Source organism: Danio aesculapii, chromosome 13 (assembly GCF_903798145.1).
Source record: "Danio aesculapii chromosome 13, fDanAes4.1, whole genome shotgun sequence".
Lineage (NCBI taxonomy): Eukaryota > Metazoa > Chordata > Actinopteri > Cypriniformes > Danionidae > Danio > Danio aesculapii.
This window is the reverse complement of record NC_079447.1, coordinates 6582029-6596463: the sequence shown is the minus strand read 5'-3', so window position 1 is coordinate 6596463 and position 14435 is coordinate 6582029. Positions and strand designations below refer to the sequence as shown.

The 14435-nt window shown below is 37.3% G+C and overlaps 1 protein-coding gene across 5 annotated transcripts in view; it reads right to left on the bottom strand.

Annotated features, from left to right (window-relative positions):
- fgfr2 (fibroblast growth factor receptor 2) overlaps positions 1-14435 on the bottom strand; it is a 156691-nt gene that overhangs the window by 76972 nt on the left and 65284 nt on the right. For all 5 annotated transcript variants that reach the window (XM_056470771.1, XM_056470769.1, XM_056470770.1 and 2 more), the window contains one exon: positions 9894-10017. In XM_056470771.1, the coding sequence (XP_056326746.1) occupies positions 9894-10017 (124 nt within the window). The remainder of the gene's footprint in view (positions 1-9893; positions 10018-14435) is intronic.

Here is a 14435-nt window from a genome sequence, read left to right as displayed (position 1 = left end):
TTTACCAAACTAAATTATAACCATGCCTTGATTTTTAATGATTTAATAAGGTCAGTAAGGTCTGACTTTGTTAAGACAAAAGTCTTGGCACTTAACACAGAAATAATGTCCAGTGTAGAATATAAAGTCATGCTGCAGTGGAAACAGAATGAATATTGTGTCTGACTCCATAATGAGCTTGGAGGACTGCATCCATACATCTCTGACTCAAATCACTTATTAATAAAGTCATCTGGAATAGCAAAGAAAGCATTCTTGCAGGACTCCCAGAGTTCATCAAGATTCTTTGGATTCATCTTCAATGCCTCCTCCTTCATCTTACCCCAGACATACACAATAATGTTCATGTCTGGTAACTGGGCTGACCAATCCTGGAGCACCCTGACCTCCTTTACTTTCAGGAAATTTGATGTGGAGGCTGAAGTATGAGAAGGAGCGCTATCCTGCTGAAGAATTTGCCCTCTTCTGTGGTTTGTAATGTAATAAGCAGCACAAATGTCCGAAGGCTGTTGATGTTGCCATTTATTCTGCAGACCGGCCCACATACTGACTGTAACCCCAAACCATGATTTTTCCTTCACCAAACTTGACTGATTTCTATGAGAAGCTTGGGTTCATGCAGGTTCCAATAGGACTTCTGCAGTATTTGTGATGATTGGGATGCAGTTCAACAGATGATTCATTGGAAAAATCTACCTTCTGACACTTCCGAATATAAACTTTACAAACAAATGATAAACTTTCAACTTTTTTTTTATTTTAGTTGTATGAAATTTGTACTGCTTAAAGTTTCTAATTATTCTATTTCAGTTTTAGTTTACATAATTTCAGAATATTGAGCTTAACTCAATGAAAATAGTCTGAAATGTAATCTAAATTATATCATTTTTGTTATGATAACCAACAATCTAGTGGCTGCAGATCGCCAAAGGACTACAAATCTGCCATTTCATGGACTACAAGATCCAGTCATGCACCACACACACAATTGGTTCCTGATCCTGACTAATTGCATACACACAGCCGGAGGATTGTCAAAGACTGATTACATAGACCATTTATACAGCGCACACACACACACACACATCAGTGCTGAGTCTTGTTGAACTGTTAGTAAACATTAAGAAGAGTTTCCTTTGCCTTGCCTTCCGTGTTTCAACCCTGCTTTGTTTTGTTTGTTTATTCCTGTCTGCTGCCTGCCTTCTGACCCCCTTGTCTGATATTTGACCACAACTCTGGATTTCCAGTATACATCTGTTTGCCTCTGTGTTGACCATTGCTTGCCTGACCATCTCTGTATAGTAAACCCCGAGTTTGGATCCTCAACTCCCTTGTCAGTGTCATTTCACGTTACAATTTTATTAATATTAAGTTTTAAGTTAACATTTACTTACAGTTCATTTCAAATTAGGATAAAATATTTAAAAACCCACCCATTAGGTTAAAAATGTCAAACGTGAGAATAAAAATAAACCCAATGTTTGAGTTTCTCCATAGTCCACCCAAATAATTTGATACACACATTACACATTTCTTACACTGTACACTAACCCTTCTTTGGATTCAGTGAGAACTACTGAATCACTTTTTCCAAAGTAAGAAAAAGTCAAAAGCTAAACACACCGAACCACATCACCAACACACACCTCGCTGTCTTCACAACACAACATTACTGTGGCCCTGTAATTGTGAAGCGTCTCCTGGTTACTTCAACACACACAGACGCATGACGTCAGACAGGAGATGAGGAGAGGTCAGCCTTCACACACACACACACATATGAAGCGGAGGTCTGCGGGGGATCTCAGAGGATTTAGCACTGAGGGGCACAAGAGGGGTACAAGAAAAGCTCAAAACAATGGTGCAAAGTGGAAAAAGAGAGCAGGAGAAAGAATGGCTGCGGTCAAAAGATGCAGAGGATAAAAGATGCCCAACAGATGGGCAGTGAAAAGAAAAGACAGACAGATGAGGAAGAAGAACAGAGGAGAAAGAAAAAAAAGTAGACACAGATTTGGTGTTTAAAACATGAAAAACAACCAAGTCAGACAGATTTACCTTCTTTCTTGGAGTTGCTAGTGAGTGATTTAGAAATAAAAACTGTAACAAATGCACTGCTCATAGTCGCCACTGGCTTGCATGGTTCGGGACTTGTGGAGCAGCACATCGGTGGATTTGCTCTTCAGTGTTTGGACTTTCCACAGTGAAAATTAAACCACACTGAACTGAACTAAACTGAACTGAACTTCAACTCTGAAAACTGAACTGACACTGTTTCAGTTCACTATAATCTTCTATGTAAAGCTGCTTTGACACAATCTACACTGTAAAAGCACTACAGAAATGAAAATGAATTGAACTGATTTGAATTGTTTAAGGGATCGTTCACCCAAACCTGTAACCATTGACCTCTATAGTATTTGTTGTTCCTACTATGGAAGTGAATGGTTACAGGTTTTCAGCTTCTTCAAAATATCCTGAAATATCAACTTTATGTTAAATAGAGCTTTGGAAAAAGTCGTGGGTGAAAACATTTGGTCGGAGTATTTATTTTTGGGTGAGCTAGTCTTTTAATGTACACTCACCGGCCACTTTATTAGGTACACCTGTCCAACTGCTCGCTAACGTGAATTTTGTTGTAGACATGGTCAAGACGATCTGCTGCAGTTCAAACAGAGCATCAGAATGGGGAAGAAAGGTGATTTAAGTGACTTTGAACGTGGCATGGTTGTTGGTGCCAGACGGGCTGGTCTGAGTATTTCAGAAACTTCTGATCTACTAGGAATTTCATGCACAACCATCTCTAATGTTCACAGAGAATGGTCAGAAAAAGAGAAAATATGCAGTGAGCGTCAGTTCTGTGGGCGCAAATGCCTTGTTAATGAGGTCAGAGGAGAATGGCCAGACTGGTTCCAGCTGATAGAAAGGCAACAATAACTCAAATAACCACTCGTTACAACTGAGAAGAGCATCTCTGAACACACAACACGTCCAACCTTGAGGCGGATGTGCTACAGCAGCAGAAGACCACACCGGGTGCCACTCCTGTCAGCTAAGAACAGGAAACTGAAGCTACAATTCACACAGGCTCACCAAAATTGGACAATAGAAGATTGGAGAAATGTTGCCTGGTCTGATGAGTCTCAATTTCTGCTGCCACATTCGAATGGTCAAGTCAGAATTTGGCATCAACAACATGAAAGCATGGATCCCTTCTGCCTTGTTTCAACGATTCAGCCTGCTGGTGGAGGTGTAATGGTGTGGGGAATATTTTCGTGGCACACTTTAGGTCCATTAGTATCAATCGAGCATCGTGTCAACACCACAGCCTACCAGAGTATTGTTGCTGACCATGTCCATCCCTTTATGACCCCAGTGTACCCATCCTCTGATGGTTACTTCCAGCAGGATAACGCACCATGTCAAAGCGTGAATCATCTCAGACTGATTTCTTGAACATGACAATGAGTTCACTGCACTCAAATTGCCTCCACAGTCACTAGAGCTCAATCCAATAGAGCACCTTTGGGATGTGGTGGAACGGGAGATTTGCTTCATGGATGTGCAGCCGACAAATCTGCAGCAACTGTGTGATGCTATCATGTCAACATGGAGCAAATTCTCTGAGGAATATGTTCAGTAGCTTGTTGAATCTATGCAACGAAGGATTAAGTATTAAGGTCGCTCCAACCCAGTACCAGTAAGGTGTACCTAATAAAGTGGCCGGGTAAACCGTTTTTTTTTTGTTCTTGCTTTTTTTTTGTATGAATTTTGTACTGCAAATAGTTTCTGAATACTGAGCTAAACTTAACGAAAATAAACTGAAATGTATAATATACATTTTATTATTTTATTAATTATTCATGATCATTGTAAACAGAGAAAAGCGTTTATAAGTTTTCAGATAACATCTATTTTAGGTTTATTCAAAATTAGGATGAAATATTGAAAAACCCATCCTTTAAGTTACAAATATAATCGTATTCAAATGTAATAATACACAATAGACCCAATGTTTGACTTTGTCCATAATCCATCAAATTATTTTGTATTTTAATCTTTTATCTAATATCATTAAAGATTGCTACACAATCAAGCTAAAACAGCGTATAAACCACCCAAACCAAGCAACTTTCCAAAATCCCAGCTGAAATCAGGCTGAGGGTCAGATCCTCCTCTAAAAACTCCCCAAAAGGTGAGCCAAGTGCCAGTGGTTGCCCTCATTCTCCACCAATTCACAATCAATCAATTACTCCATTAGCCTGGCATTCGCAGGCTGATCTGGCATCCCGAAGCGAGACTGCTGAACTCTGGGTAGCCTGCTGACTTAGCAAACGCAGTTCAGAACGGGTCAGGGAGGGGTTGCTTGGATTGGTTGCGAGAGAATTCAGGGTGGAGATGCAGTAAGTTAGTGTGCCAACTAGGTCTGAGTGGATTAAAATGTCCAAGCCGGTAGAGATTCTACGGGATGGCTTATAATGCATCATATTAGATTAAATTGAATGCATTATATTATATGGGAAAAATTGATGTGGCTTTTAGTGGATGGAACTAGTTGATTATTATTATTCATACATTCATGAGATTGAAAAAAGTGTGTTAATATGCAAATATATTGAAAAAAAATTTACAATGAAAAATTGACTAAATGACTAGCATTTTTAAAAACATGCGAAAGTTTTTAAGGTAATAATTTATCGATTTATGAATATGCATTATCCATATCATTATTACCGAATATTTTTAAATGTAATTTTCATGAAAAAAAAAAAACTCTCGATAAAAATCCTGAGAACCAATCAGAAGCCGCGAAACGACTCATATGTTTTCAATGTAGCGGCGAGCTGATCCGCCGGCTTTTATTTATTCCGCTTCCAATTTAGATTGATAAGATGGAGTTTAAAGAATTGCATGTGCCTGTCCGACAAATGTAAATGTCCCTTACTCTTCAAAAACTCTTCATTAACTGTTCATTTTAAGAAAAAAGGGATATTGTACAATCGGAAGTGTAGCATGCATTCATAACGGTTTTTGCGCAGCGATGCTACTTTAAATGGGTCCGATTTACAATAGCTACATTAAACAACAACTCCATTTCACGAAGACAAAGTTAAACAAGAGGCCGTTCTTTTATCTCACATGGATGCTATGAGGACAAACAGACGAGTGGGAAAAGAGATGCTGAGTATGGTGAGAATGAATGAATGACAGCTTCAAAAAGTGTCTGAAAGACATGCTTTTTTTTTGCACAGTAGCATATTTTGTGTTTAATTGCTAATGTGAGCTGTTTTTTAAAGTGTAAGCTCATTTTTTAAATGTCTAAAACTATACATTATTTATATTACTTTATACTATATGTCTGATAAGCTTTTTATATAAATGAACATTGCACAAATATTGATGTTTTGCATTACACCAAATATTTGCATTGATAATATTTTTATAGTATTTGCATTTTGCACATAGCATGCTATGAGAGCGGTGCACAAGGATAATATGTTTTTATTTGATTTATTTTAATGTTTACACACTTCAAAATGTTTTATTCAAATGTTTTGCACTGTACTTTTTACACTACATTATTTGAAACTACCAAGCTTATTTTACAATGTTTGCAATGTTTACATTGCGCTACTTACACTACATCTAAATCCCAAATTTCAGAAATGAAAACAGATCATTAAGATTTAATTAATGTCAGTTTTAATGTTATTGATTAATGCACTTACTTGGCAGATTTCATTCATTCATTTTCATCCGGCTTAGTCCCTGATTTATCAGAATCAGAATCAGAATCAGAAAGAGCTTTATTGCCAGGTATGTTCACACATACGAGGATTTTGTTTTGGTGACAGAGCTTCTACAGTGCAACAGGATAACAGAGACAGGACAAAAAACAGATAATAAATATATATTTTTTTTAAATAGAAGTAGTGAGTGCAAATATACAGATTGACAAGTGTATGTACATGTTTATTACTATATACAATGTTATATGTGCAGCTGTTATGTGCAAATTGGCATGTAAAGTGTGTTGTTAAATAAGTGTATATGTGTATAATATTGTATAGCAAGTAGTGATGTTGGTTCCGCAATTATTATCATCAAGTGTTCATGAGATGGATTGCCTGAGGGAAGAAACTGTTTCTGTGTCGGGCTGTTCTGGTGCGCAGTGCTCTGTAGCGTCGACCAGAAGGTAAAAGTTCAAAGAGGCAGTGTGCTGGGTGTGAGGGGTCCAGAGTGATTTTGGCAGCCCTTCTGCTCGCTCTGGATAAGTACAGTTCTTGGGGAGTAGGAAGGGTTGTACCAGTGATTCGCTCAGCAGTCCGAACTATTCGACGTAGTCTTTGGAGGTCGTATTTAGTAGCTGAATTAGTATCAGGGGTTGCCACAGCAGGATGAACACCCACTTACTTGACAGATTTAGGTATTTTTAATTTTAGTTTTTTTTTTTTTTTTCATTTTTTATTTTAGGTGATTTTATGTGTTTTATGTTTGGTAAAATAATTTCTAATTGCATCTTTAGTGATTTTCAGCTAATTACACTGTCTTGTCCAAATAGGTGGATTTAGAGGTTTTTGCAAAAAAAGCACAAGTGGATTGAGCTGGTTTGATGCAAAAGAAAATCTACCTTGTTAAAAGCAAAAGAATAACGTGTATAAATGTAAAAATATAAATGTAACGTGACATTTATGAAAAAGAAACTACTTTATTGACTAGCTAATAACCTTATCATTACCTATAAAAATACACTGCTGAGCCTGATAGAAAAATGCTTATTTATTTATTTATTTATTTATTTATTTATTTATTTATGTAAATGAGAAAGGACATGTTCTTCCACATTCCCTCATTTTAATTTAATGACATCCTCTGTGCTTCAAACTTCTTAAATTCCTCCTTTTAGTTTATTTCTGGATTTGTTGATGTATTAATTTGTCCATTTAAAGTAGTTAAAACTAATCAAGACGTTGTGGGGATGAATTCTTAATTTTTATTTCCTTTATTTAATTTTAATTTGTTTTTTAAATTTGAGAATACAAACCTCAAAAGTTTTCCCTCGTAATAAAAGGTTAAATAAATAAATAAATACAAATTTATTCATAAAAAAATATATAGGTTTTTGCATTTGTGGCTCTGATTTTTATAAACACAAGTGAACAACAATTTAAATCAGGGGTCACCAAACTTGTTCCTGGAGGGCCGGTGTCCTCCAGATTTTAGCTCCAACCCTAATCAAACACACCTGAACAAGCTAATCAAGGTCTTACTAGGTATACGTGAAACACTCAGGCAGGTGTGTTGAGGCAAGTTGGCGCTAAACCCTGCGGGGACACTGGCCCTCCTGGACCGAGATTGGTGACCCCTGATTTAAATAATCAAGGTAACTAATTACTAACTTAATGAATTCTTAAACAGAAAAAAATCCCACTATCATGCAATTGATCAAGTCATGTCATAATAGAACATAATTAAAACAAGAGGATGAAGTAATGGCCACAGCTTAACCAAAACAAGTTCATTTGAAGTCAGGAATGAGTCTTTAATTTTATAAAATTCCACCTAAGTCACGTCTGTGGCTGTGTGATATATATCTTTGCTATGACTTAAAATTACCATGACATCTCGCCATCTCTTGAGCCAACATGAGTGCCAGTGAATGTCGACTGGGCTAGACTCAAAAACGCATTTAATGTGTGCGCAAATTGATTGAAAAAGACTTATTGTTGGAGTTAGATCTACTGTAGAAATGTCTGCTCGGCAATCTGGCCGCCGTCCACAGTAAACAGCAATAATTAGAGTCTTTTTGGCTCTTTTTAAGTGTCAGCGCTTTGTACTTTGTCCAGCTTTGAAATGCAGGCCAGTTCAGACCGGCGCAACTCTCATCGACCTATCAGAAGGGTCAGCTAGAGAGAAAAAAATCTCATCGTGTCATTTTCATAGACTTCCCAGGTAGGTTATTCTGACATTAAAGTGAAAAACAACTAGGGGAAAAACAACATAATCCCTTTTCCTCTGCCTCTTTTCTCTCCTGCTTTCTGTGCGACGAAAGTATTAGATTGAGCCAGACACAAAAGAGCTTTACAGCCGCGCAATAAAACAGAAAAGAAAAACACAGGCCTTCTGAAAGACTGCTTTTACTTAACCCAGAACAGGGGCCCTAAATAGGGAGCATATAGATGTGTGTGTGTGAGAGAGAGAGAGGCTTTAGTCCCTGCGTGTCTGTGTTTTGTACGTGTATGCATGTTCATGGGTGTGTTCATGCAAAGAAATATAGTTTGGTTCTGAGGTTAGACGAGGCAGGTTGAGTCGAGTAATAAACTACTTTTAAACTGTCTTTTAAGGCTGCATGATAGCTTTTTTGTGAGAAAGAACAAGTACAAAAATATCATGTGGTTTAAGAAAACCTTGAATATAACACACATATGAATAAACATGAATGAATAAACCATCATATGAAGATGTAAATTAGAGGTGGATCAATCTTAGTTGTTAATTGCTTATTTTAATTAGATATCAGGGTGGGTAATTGCAAAAATAAAAATAAAAAACCATCAATCAATTATTAAAATACATTATACTAAGTATTATATTCTCCAACAATGCAATAAATTGATCAATAGTGATATTAAAGATAATTTAATGCTACAAAAGATTATATATTATGTGTATGTGTTTGTGTGTGTGTATTTTTATGCTAAATAAATACTAATAATCAAAGAATCTTGAATAAATAGAATTGGTCACAGTTTCTGAAAAAACATCAAGTGTGCAGTAATGTTTCATGAGCAGTGAATCTGTCAATTTAAATCATTCTTGCAAAATTGAACAATGGAGATATAACAAAACAAAAACAAAACAACAAAACAAAACAAAAAATACAACAAAACAAAAAGCAAAGTAAAACAAAACACAAAACAAAACAAAACAAAAAACACAACAGAACAAAAAGCAAAGTAAAACACAAAACAAAAAATACAACAGAACAAAAAATACAAAATACAATTTATCAAAAAAAAACATTAAAATAAACTAAAATAAAATAAAATGGTTAACTAAAAAACAAGGAAAAACATTACAAGTACTTAAAAATAAAATACAATACAATTTTTCTAAATAAAATAAAATTAAATTAAAAAAATTAAAATGGTTAACTAAAAAAACAAGGAAAAACATTACTAGTACTTAAAAAAAATACAATACAATTTTTTTAAATTAAATAAAATTAAAATTAAATAAATTAAAATAGTTATCTAAAAAACATCACAAGTACTCGAAAATAAAAGAAAATAAAAGAAAATACAATTTATCAAAATAATTTTAAAAAATTGTTACCCAAAATTAAAACAAAAAACACAACAAAATAAACAGCAAAACAAATCAAATCAAAACAAAAGAAAAGAAAAGAAAACAAATCAAATCAAATCAAATCAAATCAAATCAAATCAAATCAAATCAAATCAAATCAAATCAAAACAAATCAAAACAAAACAAAACAAAACAAAACAAAACAAAACAAAACAAATCAAATCAAATCAAATCAAATCAAATCAAATCAAAACAAAACAAAACAAAGCAAACAAAAACAAAAAACAAACAAAAACAAACAAAACAAAAACAAACAAACAAAACAAAACAAACAAAAACAAAAAACAAACAAAAACAAACAAAACAAAAACAAACAAACAAAACAAAACAAACTTAACTACTGCTTTTAGTCCTTGAATATGGAGACTTTAGTAAACACAGAAAAGACTTTTTAGTCTGAAAACTTCACTTGTTTTCATTTATTTGCAATGTCCCATTTGGTTGAAACATTAGCCAAAACGTTACGAAAGCAACGGCTTTCTTTTAATTTAAAAAAAGCATCTAAACACACTTGTAAACAGACTCACCTACGACATCCAGCGTGTATGTGTGATTGATGGAGCCATACTGGTTCTCCACCAGACAGGTGTAGTTTCCTTTATCAGAAGGAACCACGCTCTCCATGATCAGAGTCCAGTGCTGGAGTCGAACCTGGAACGGGAAAGCGCACAATCAAACACAGAGGAAATTCAGTACAGTTTACAGACTTGTTGTTTATGCAGCGTTCCCATATCTGGCGCACACACAAACAAACACACACAGGTGGCTGTTTCTGATTCCTGAACTCATCTCAAACAAATTCCAGCATCTCTTATCTCTCACGTTACATTTTCACTGATGCAGTTTCGTTAGAAAACACACAACAGTTAAGCCTGGCATACAAAGCACTCTGGAGACTTGTAAAGACCGAAGACACCAAAGTTTTAGTCTGAAAACTTACTGTCACATTTGGTTGCTAGAATATTCAGCAATTGCATTTACTCCAAGTGTTTTTAACAATTTATTAATTAATAACTTAATTTTTTATCAACACAGCTTGACATTAACTTTTTTGATCACCAGCCACAGTGGCTAGTAGATTTCCAACATTACTAGCCACTTGCCATTTTCACTAGCCACACTTTTGTTGTTTGAAAAATATGTTTTATATGAATAAATTTGACTTTGACATGCTTAAAATGACTTGATTTAGATTACTGTTATGTCCACATGCCTCCTCATTCATGTCAATTTTTTTGTGTGTTGTGTATGAGCTTGCTTACTGTGCATGAGCAAATGGGTTGTGTCACATTGCAATTAGTTTTTATCTCACATGACTTTTTTAGGGCTCAAAATTAAGGATTTACCAAATTTATCTCTGACCCCACCAAAAAGAAATAATTATTTCTAAGCCACATATTTATAATTTATCAAAACAAGCAAAATCTAGCTGCATGCGTGTGCTTTTAATTCAACAAAACTTTTTTTTTTTGAAAAATTAGACATTTAAAAATATCTATTGTCATGTGTCTAAAATATGCACAGTAATCTGTCCTGTCTAAAGGTCCCAGATCAGCAGTTAACTACACATAAATGGGGAGTTATCTCATATTAAAGCAATGTTATTGTAAAGGATGATATTTAAACTATATTAGCAAAAATAACTGTAAGCAAAAGAAAGCAGGAGAAAAAACAAACCGTGTGTGACGATGAAAAGATGTTCACGCGCACACGGTTAATGTTAGGCCTGTTAATAATCTATTTAAACGAAAGCACTGACCGCTGCTGCTTACAAAGTGAAGTTTCATAAACTAATTTCGAGAGGAGCACGTGATATGATTGAGCACGTCTGGCCGCTCATCTGTAATCAGTAATAATCCAATCAGAGTGATCCTAGTTTACTATAAATGGATCAATTTCTCCCTACTGTTTCTATCTTCATTTGGAAGAATCCCCCCTTCCACCCCATCTCCTCCTTTTCCTCCCTTTTCTAAAGGGGGAGCTCTCGAGACCTACCTGATCTCGGATCTCCTGATATGCTTATCGACCGGGCAAGAGCCCTGGGCTCAAATTTCTCCGAGCTCAGGGTTCTCTCCCGGGACAACATGCCAAACCTGCTTTACACGCCAAGCATATCTAAGTGGGAACTCTTGAAAGGATATTTTTTCAATCTTGAGCTCTTGAAAGCAGCAGGGCTGTGGGTGCCCGAGCATCGCTTTTTGTCCAGTCTATTTCAAAGAGAACCGATCGCACCAGTTGCGCTTCCTCTACACGCGGTTGCTTCGCGCAAGTAAACGGGAGCGCGCTTTCAACAGTCGTGCGGCATCACATCACCTGTGCAAACACGAGTAACCATCCTCTCATTCGGTATTCACCTGCTTTCTTTTGTTAGCGCGAACACAGTTACTTTTGTCAGTCGTGCTGCTTCTCGATTCTAAGATCACATCCTTATTGTCGAACACTGCTTTTAAGAAAACTACAATTTAGAAAAATATTTCTAACCAGCCAAAGTGGCTAGTGGGAGCGGCTGTCTTACCCACCAGAGCTGAAATGTCAAGCCTTGGTTATTAATAATATTTTCAGATTTATATTATGTGCTTTGTTATGCTGGTAAAAATGAAAGGATTTGATAAACTCGATTTTTTCTCTCATTGCAGTTTATGACAAGCCCCGCCCCCCCTTTAAGACGCTTCTCATTGGCTTTTCATTTGATGCGCCTGAGCTCAACCACTCTCACTGGCAGAGCAGTGATAAAACAAAACCCTATTGGCTGTTTTTTTTAAAAGGGAGAAGCTGCACTATACGCTTATTTCACGCGGCTGCCATTTTAAAGAACCAAAGCGAGGCTGTGGTGGGAAGAAACGCGGAAGTATAGGACCAGCACTGTAAACATTGCAGTGACATGCTGTGGACTACAAACCTCCAGCTGTTGCCGAGATTTCAAAATACAGATATGGTGTAAACATCACTTTAATATCAGTCAGTACGTTTAATTTAAACAATTAAAAGCAATTTAGCATCAAACAACATCACAAGCTCTGTAAGAGTAATATGCTCAAGTGTCCTCCTAGGCTTTAGTTCATGGCAGCAGGTAAACAGAGGGGACGCTTCCCTGCTTCAGCCTATGTAGCTTGGTGAGCGATAAACACTGCAGTCCTCTGTAGCACACCCTCGTGTTGTCCCGGTACTGAAGTTTTAAAACAGTCTTATTCCCGCTAAGTTAAAATTGAAGCGCCGCTGAGCGCGGATGACTCGACTGATCTTCCCGGCTGCTTCGCGATCCAGTCTCCATGTATCTTGTGTTTGCACTCAGTTTACCGCTCTTCACCCAGTGCAAACACAGATACACGGAGACTGGAGCGCAAGCGCGAAACAGCCATAAGGATCAGTAGAGTCATCAAGCAGATCGCTCGGCTGTGTTTGTGCTCAGTAAACAGCGGAGGGTGAACTGATGACCTTCTCGGCCAATCACAAGCATATCTGTTGAGCACGTGAACACACTGGCCAATCAGCGCTGTTTTAAGAAAGCCATCAACAGTGCTTTAAATGTTAGCGGGAAATTGACAAATTTTCTTTTAATTCAGAAACGTGACAAGTCTAATATAGTGAAAGAATCAGTTCATTAACTTGAGTTTGATAAATGGTATCTGAAACGTGTGTTTGGGAAAGAAAACGTTAGCTAACTAGTGCCGTTTCCCTTAACTTAGCTGAAAATGAGCTCTGATATCCCTTTATATTTTCACCATTCATTCAGAACGGACCTTCGGGTCACTCAGAAGGCGGTGAAATTATAAATTTGTGTCTCTTTCTATTCGCTGATAAGATATACAGCCAGGTACACAACGTTCTAATGTAACTCCCAACGATACTTCCGGGTTTCTTCCCACCGCAGCCTCGATTCCGCTTTTAAAAATGGCAGCCGCGTGAAATCAGTCTATGTCCCACGCTCTCTTCAGGTTTCAGTTGAGATTACATCAAACTTCGAATAAAATAATGCACATTTCAAAGCATTTTATAGGATATTTAATTTGATCTATCAATATTAAATACACTATTATCACAATAACGATGATATTTTGAATACATTGTGCAGCTCTAGTTGAGAACGTAACTGGCCCAGAAGACGAGTGTTTTTTTGTGTGTGTGTGTGTGTGTGTGTGTGTTTTCTCGAGTGAGAGCACTATGGGATCAGTAATATGGCCGTGCGGACAGACGGCGAGCTGCGCCCCCACCGCAGGAATGCAGCTCTCGTGACTGCAGGCCACAAACTCCAGCCGCTCCTCCATAGAGACTCTCAATCCACAAGCCTGATCCAACACTCGGCCTTCAGAGACACGTCTAATGATGCCTCGGCCACTGCAGGCACCGTGGCTTATCTGAGTTATGCAATGCTTTTATTTATTTCACAGAGCATTTCATATCTTGTGTACACTAAAAGCCGCAGTCTGGGCGAAGGGTGGTGGCTTTTCCTGAAAATTCTTTCGCATGTTCTAAAATTAAAAAATAATTGTAAATGAGGCTTTCGGCAGGTTTCACCAAGTTAAATTGAAGACATTTTAGGACATTTTTAAGACGATTATGAAAGAAATTTTAAACTCATACAGTGTTATGAAGCGGACAGGAGACAGAGGTAAGGAAACGTTAGGGTGTTTATTGAATGACAACAAGGAGCACATGAAGGATAGCCAGGAGGATCAGGAATGATGTTGGGGTCTTCTCCTCCGTGGCTGGGTAACAGGAATACACGAGGATGGACAGCACACACCAGATACAGCTGACAGAGGATGACACAGACTTGGAAGGACTGGAAGACAGGACGATACGGGAGGACCAGGAAGACTAGGGAGGAATACAAAGAGAACAGGTAAGTAAATCGTTTGTTTAGCTGAGGATGACTACGCTGAGTGGTCGCTCAGTTGTCCGCTTTCGTCGAGACGAGCCCGGACAATGAGCGACTGGAGTGCTGTGCTTTTATCTGGTGCTCGTGAATGTGATGCAGCTGTGTGCTCATTAGAAGTCAGGTGATGGTGATCTTCGTGAGTGGGGATCGTGAGAGCCTGACCAATCCGTGACAGTACCCCCCTCCCCAG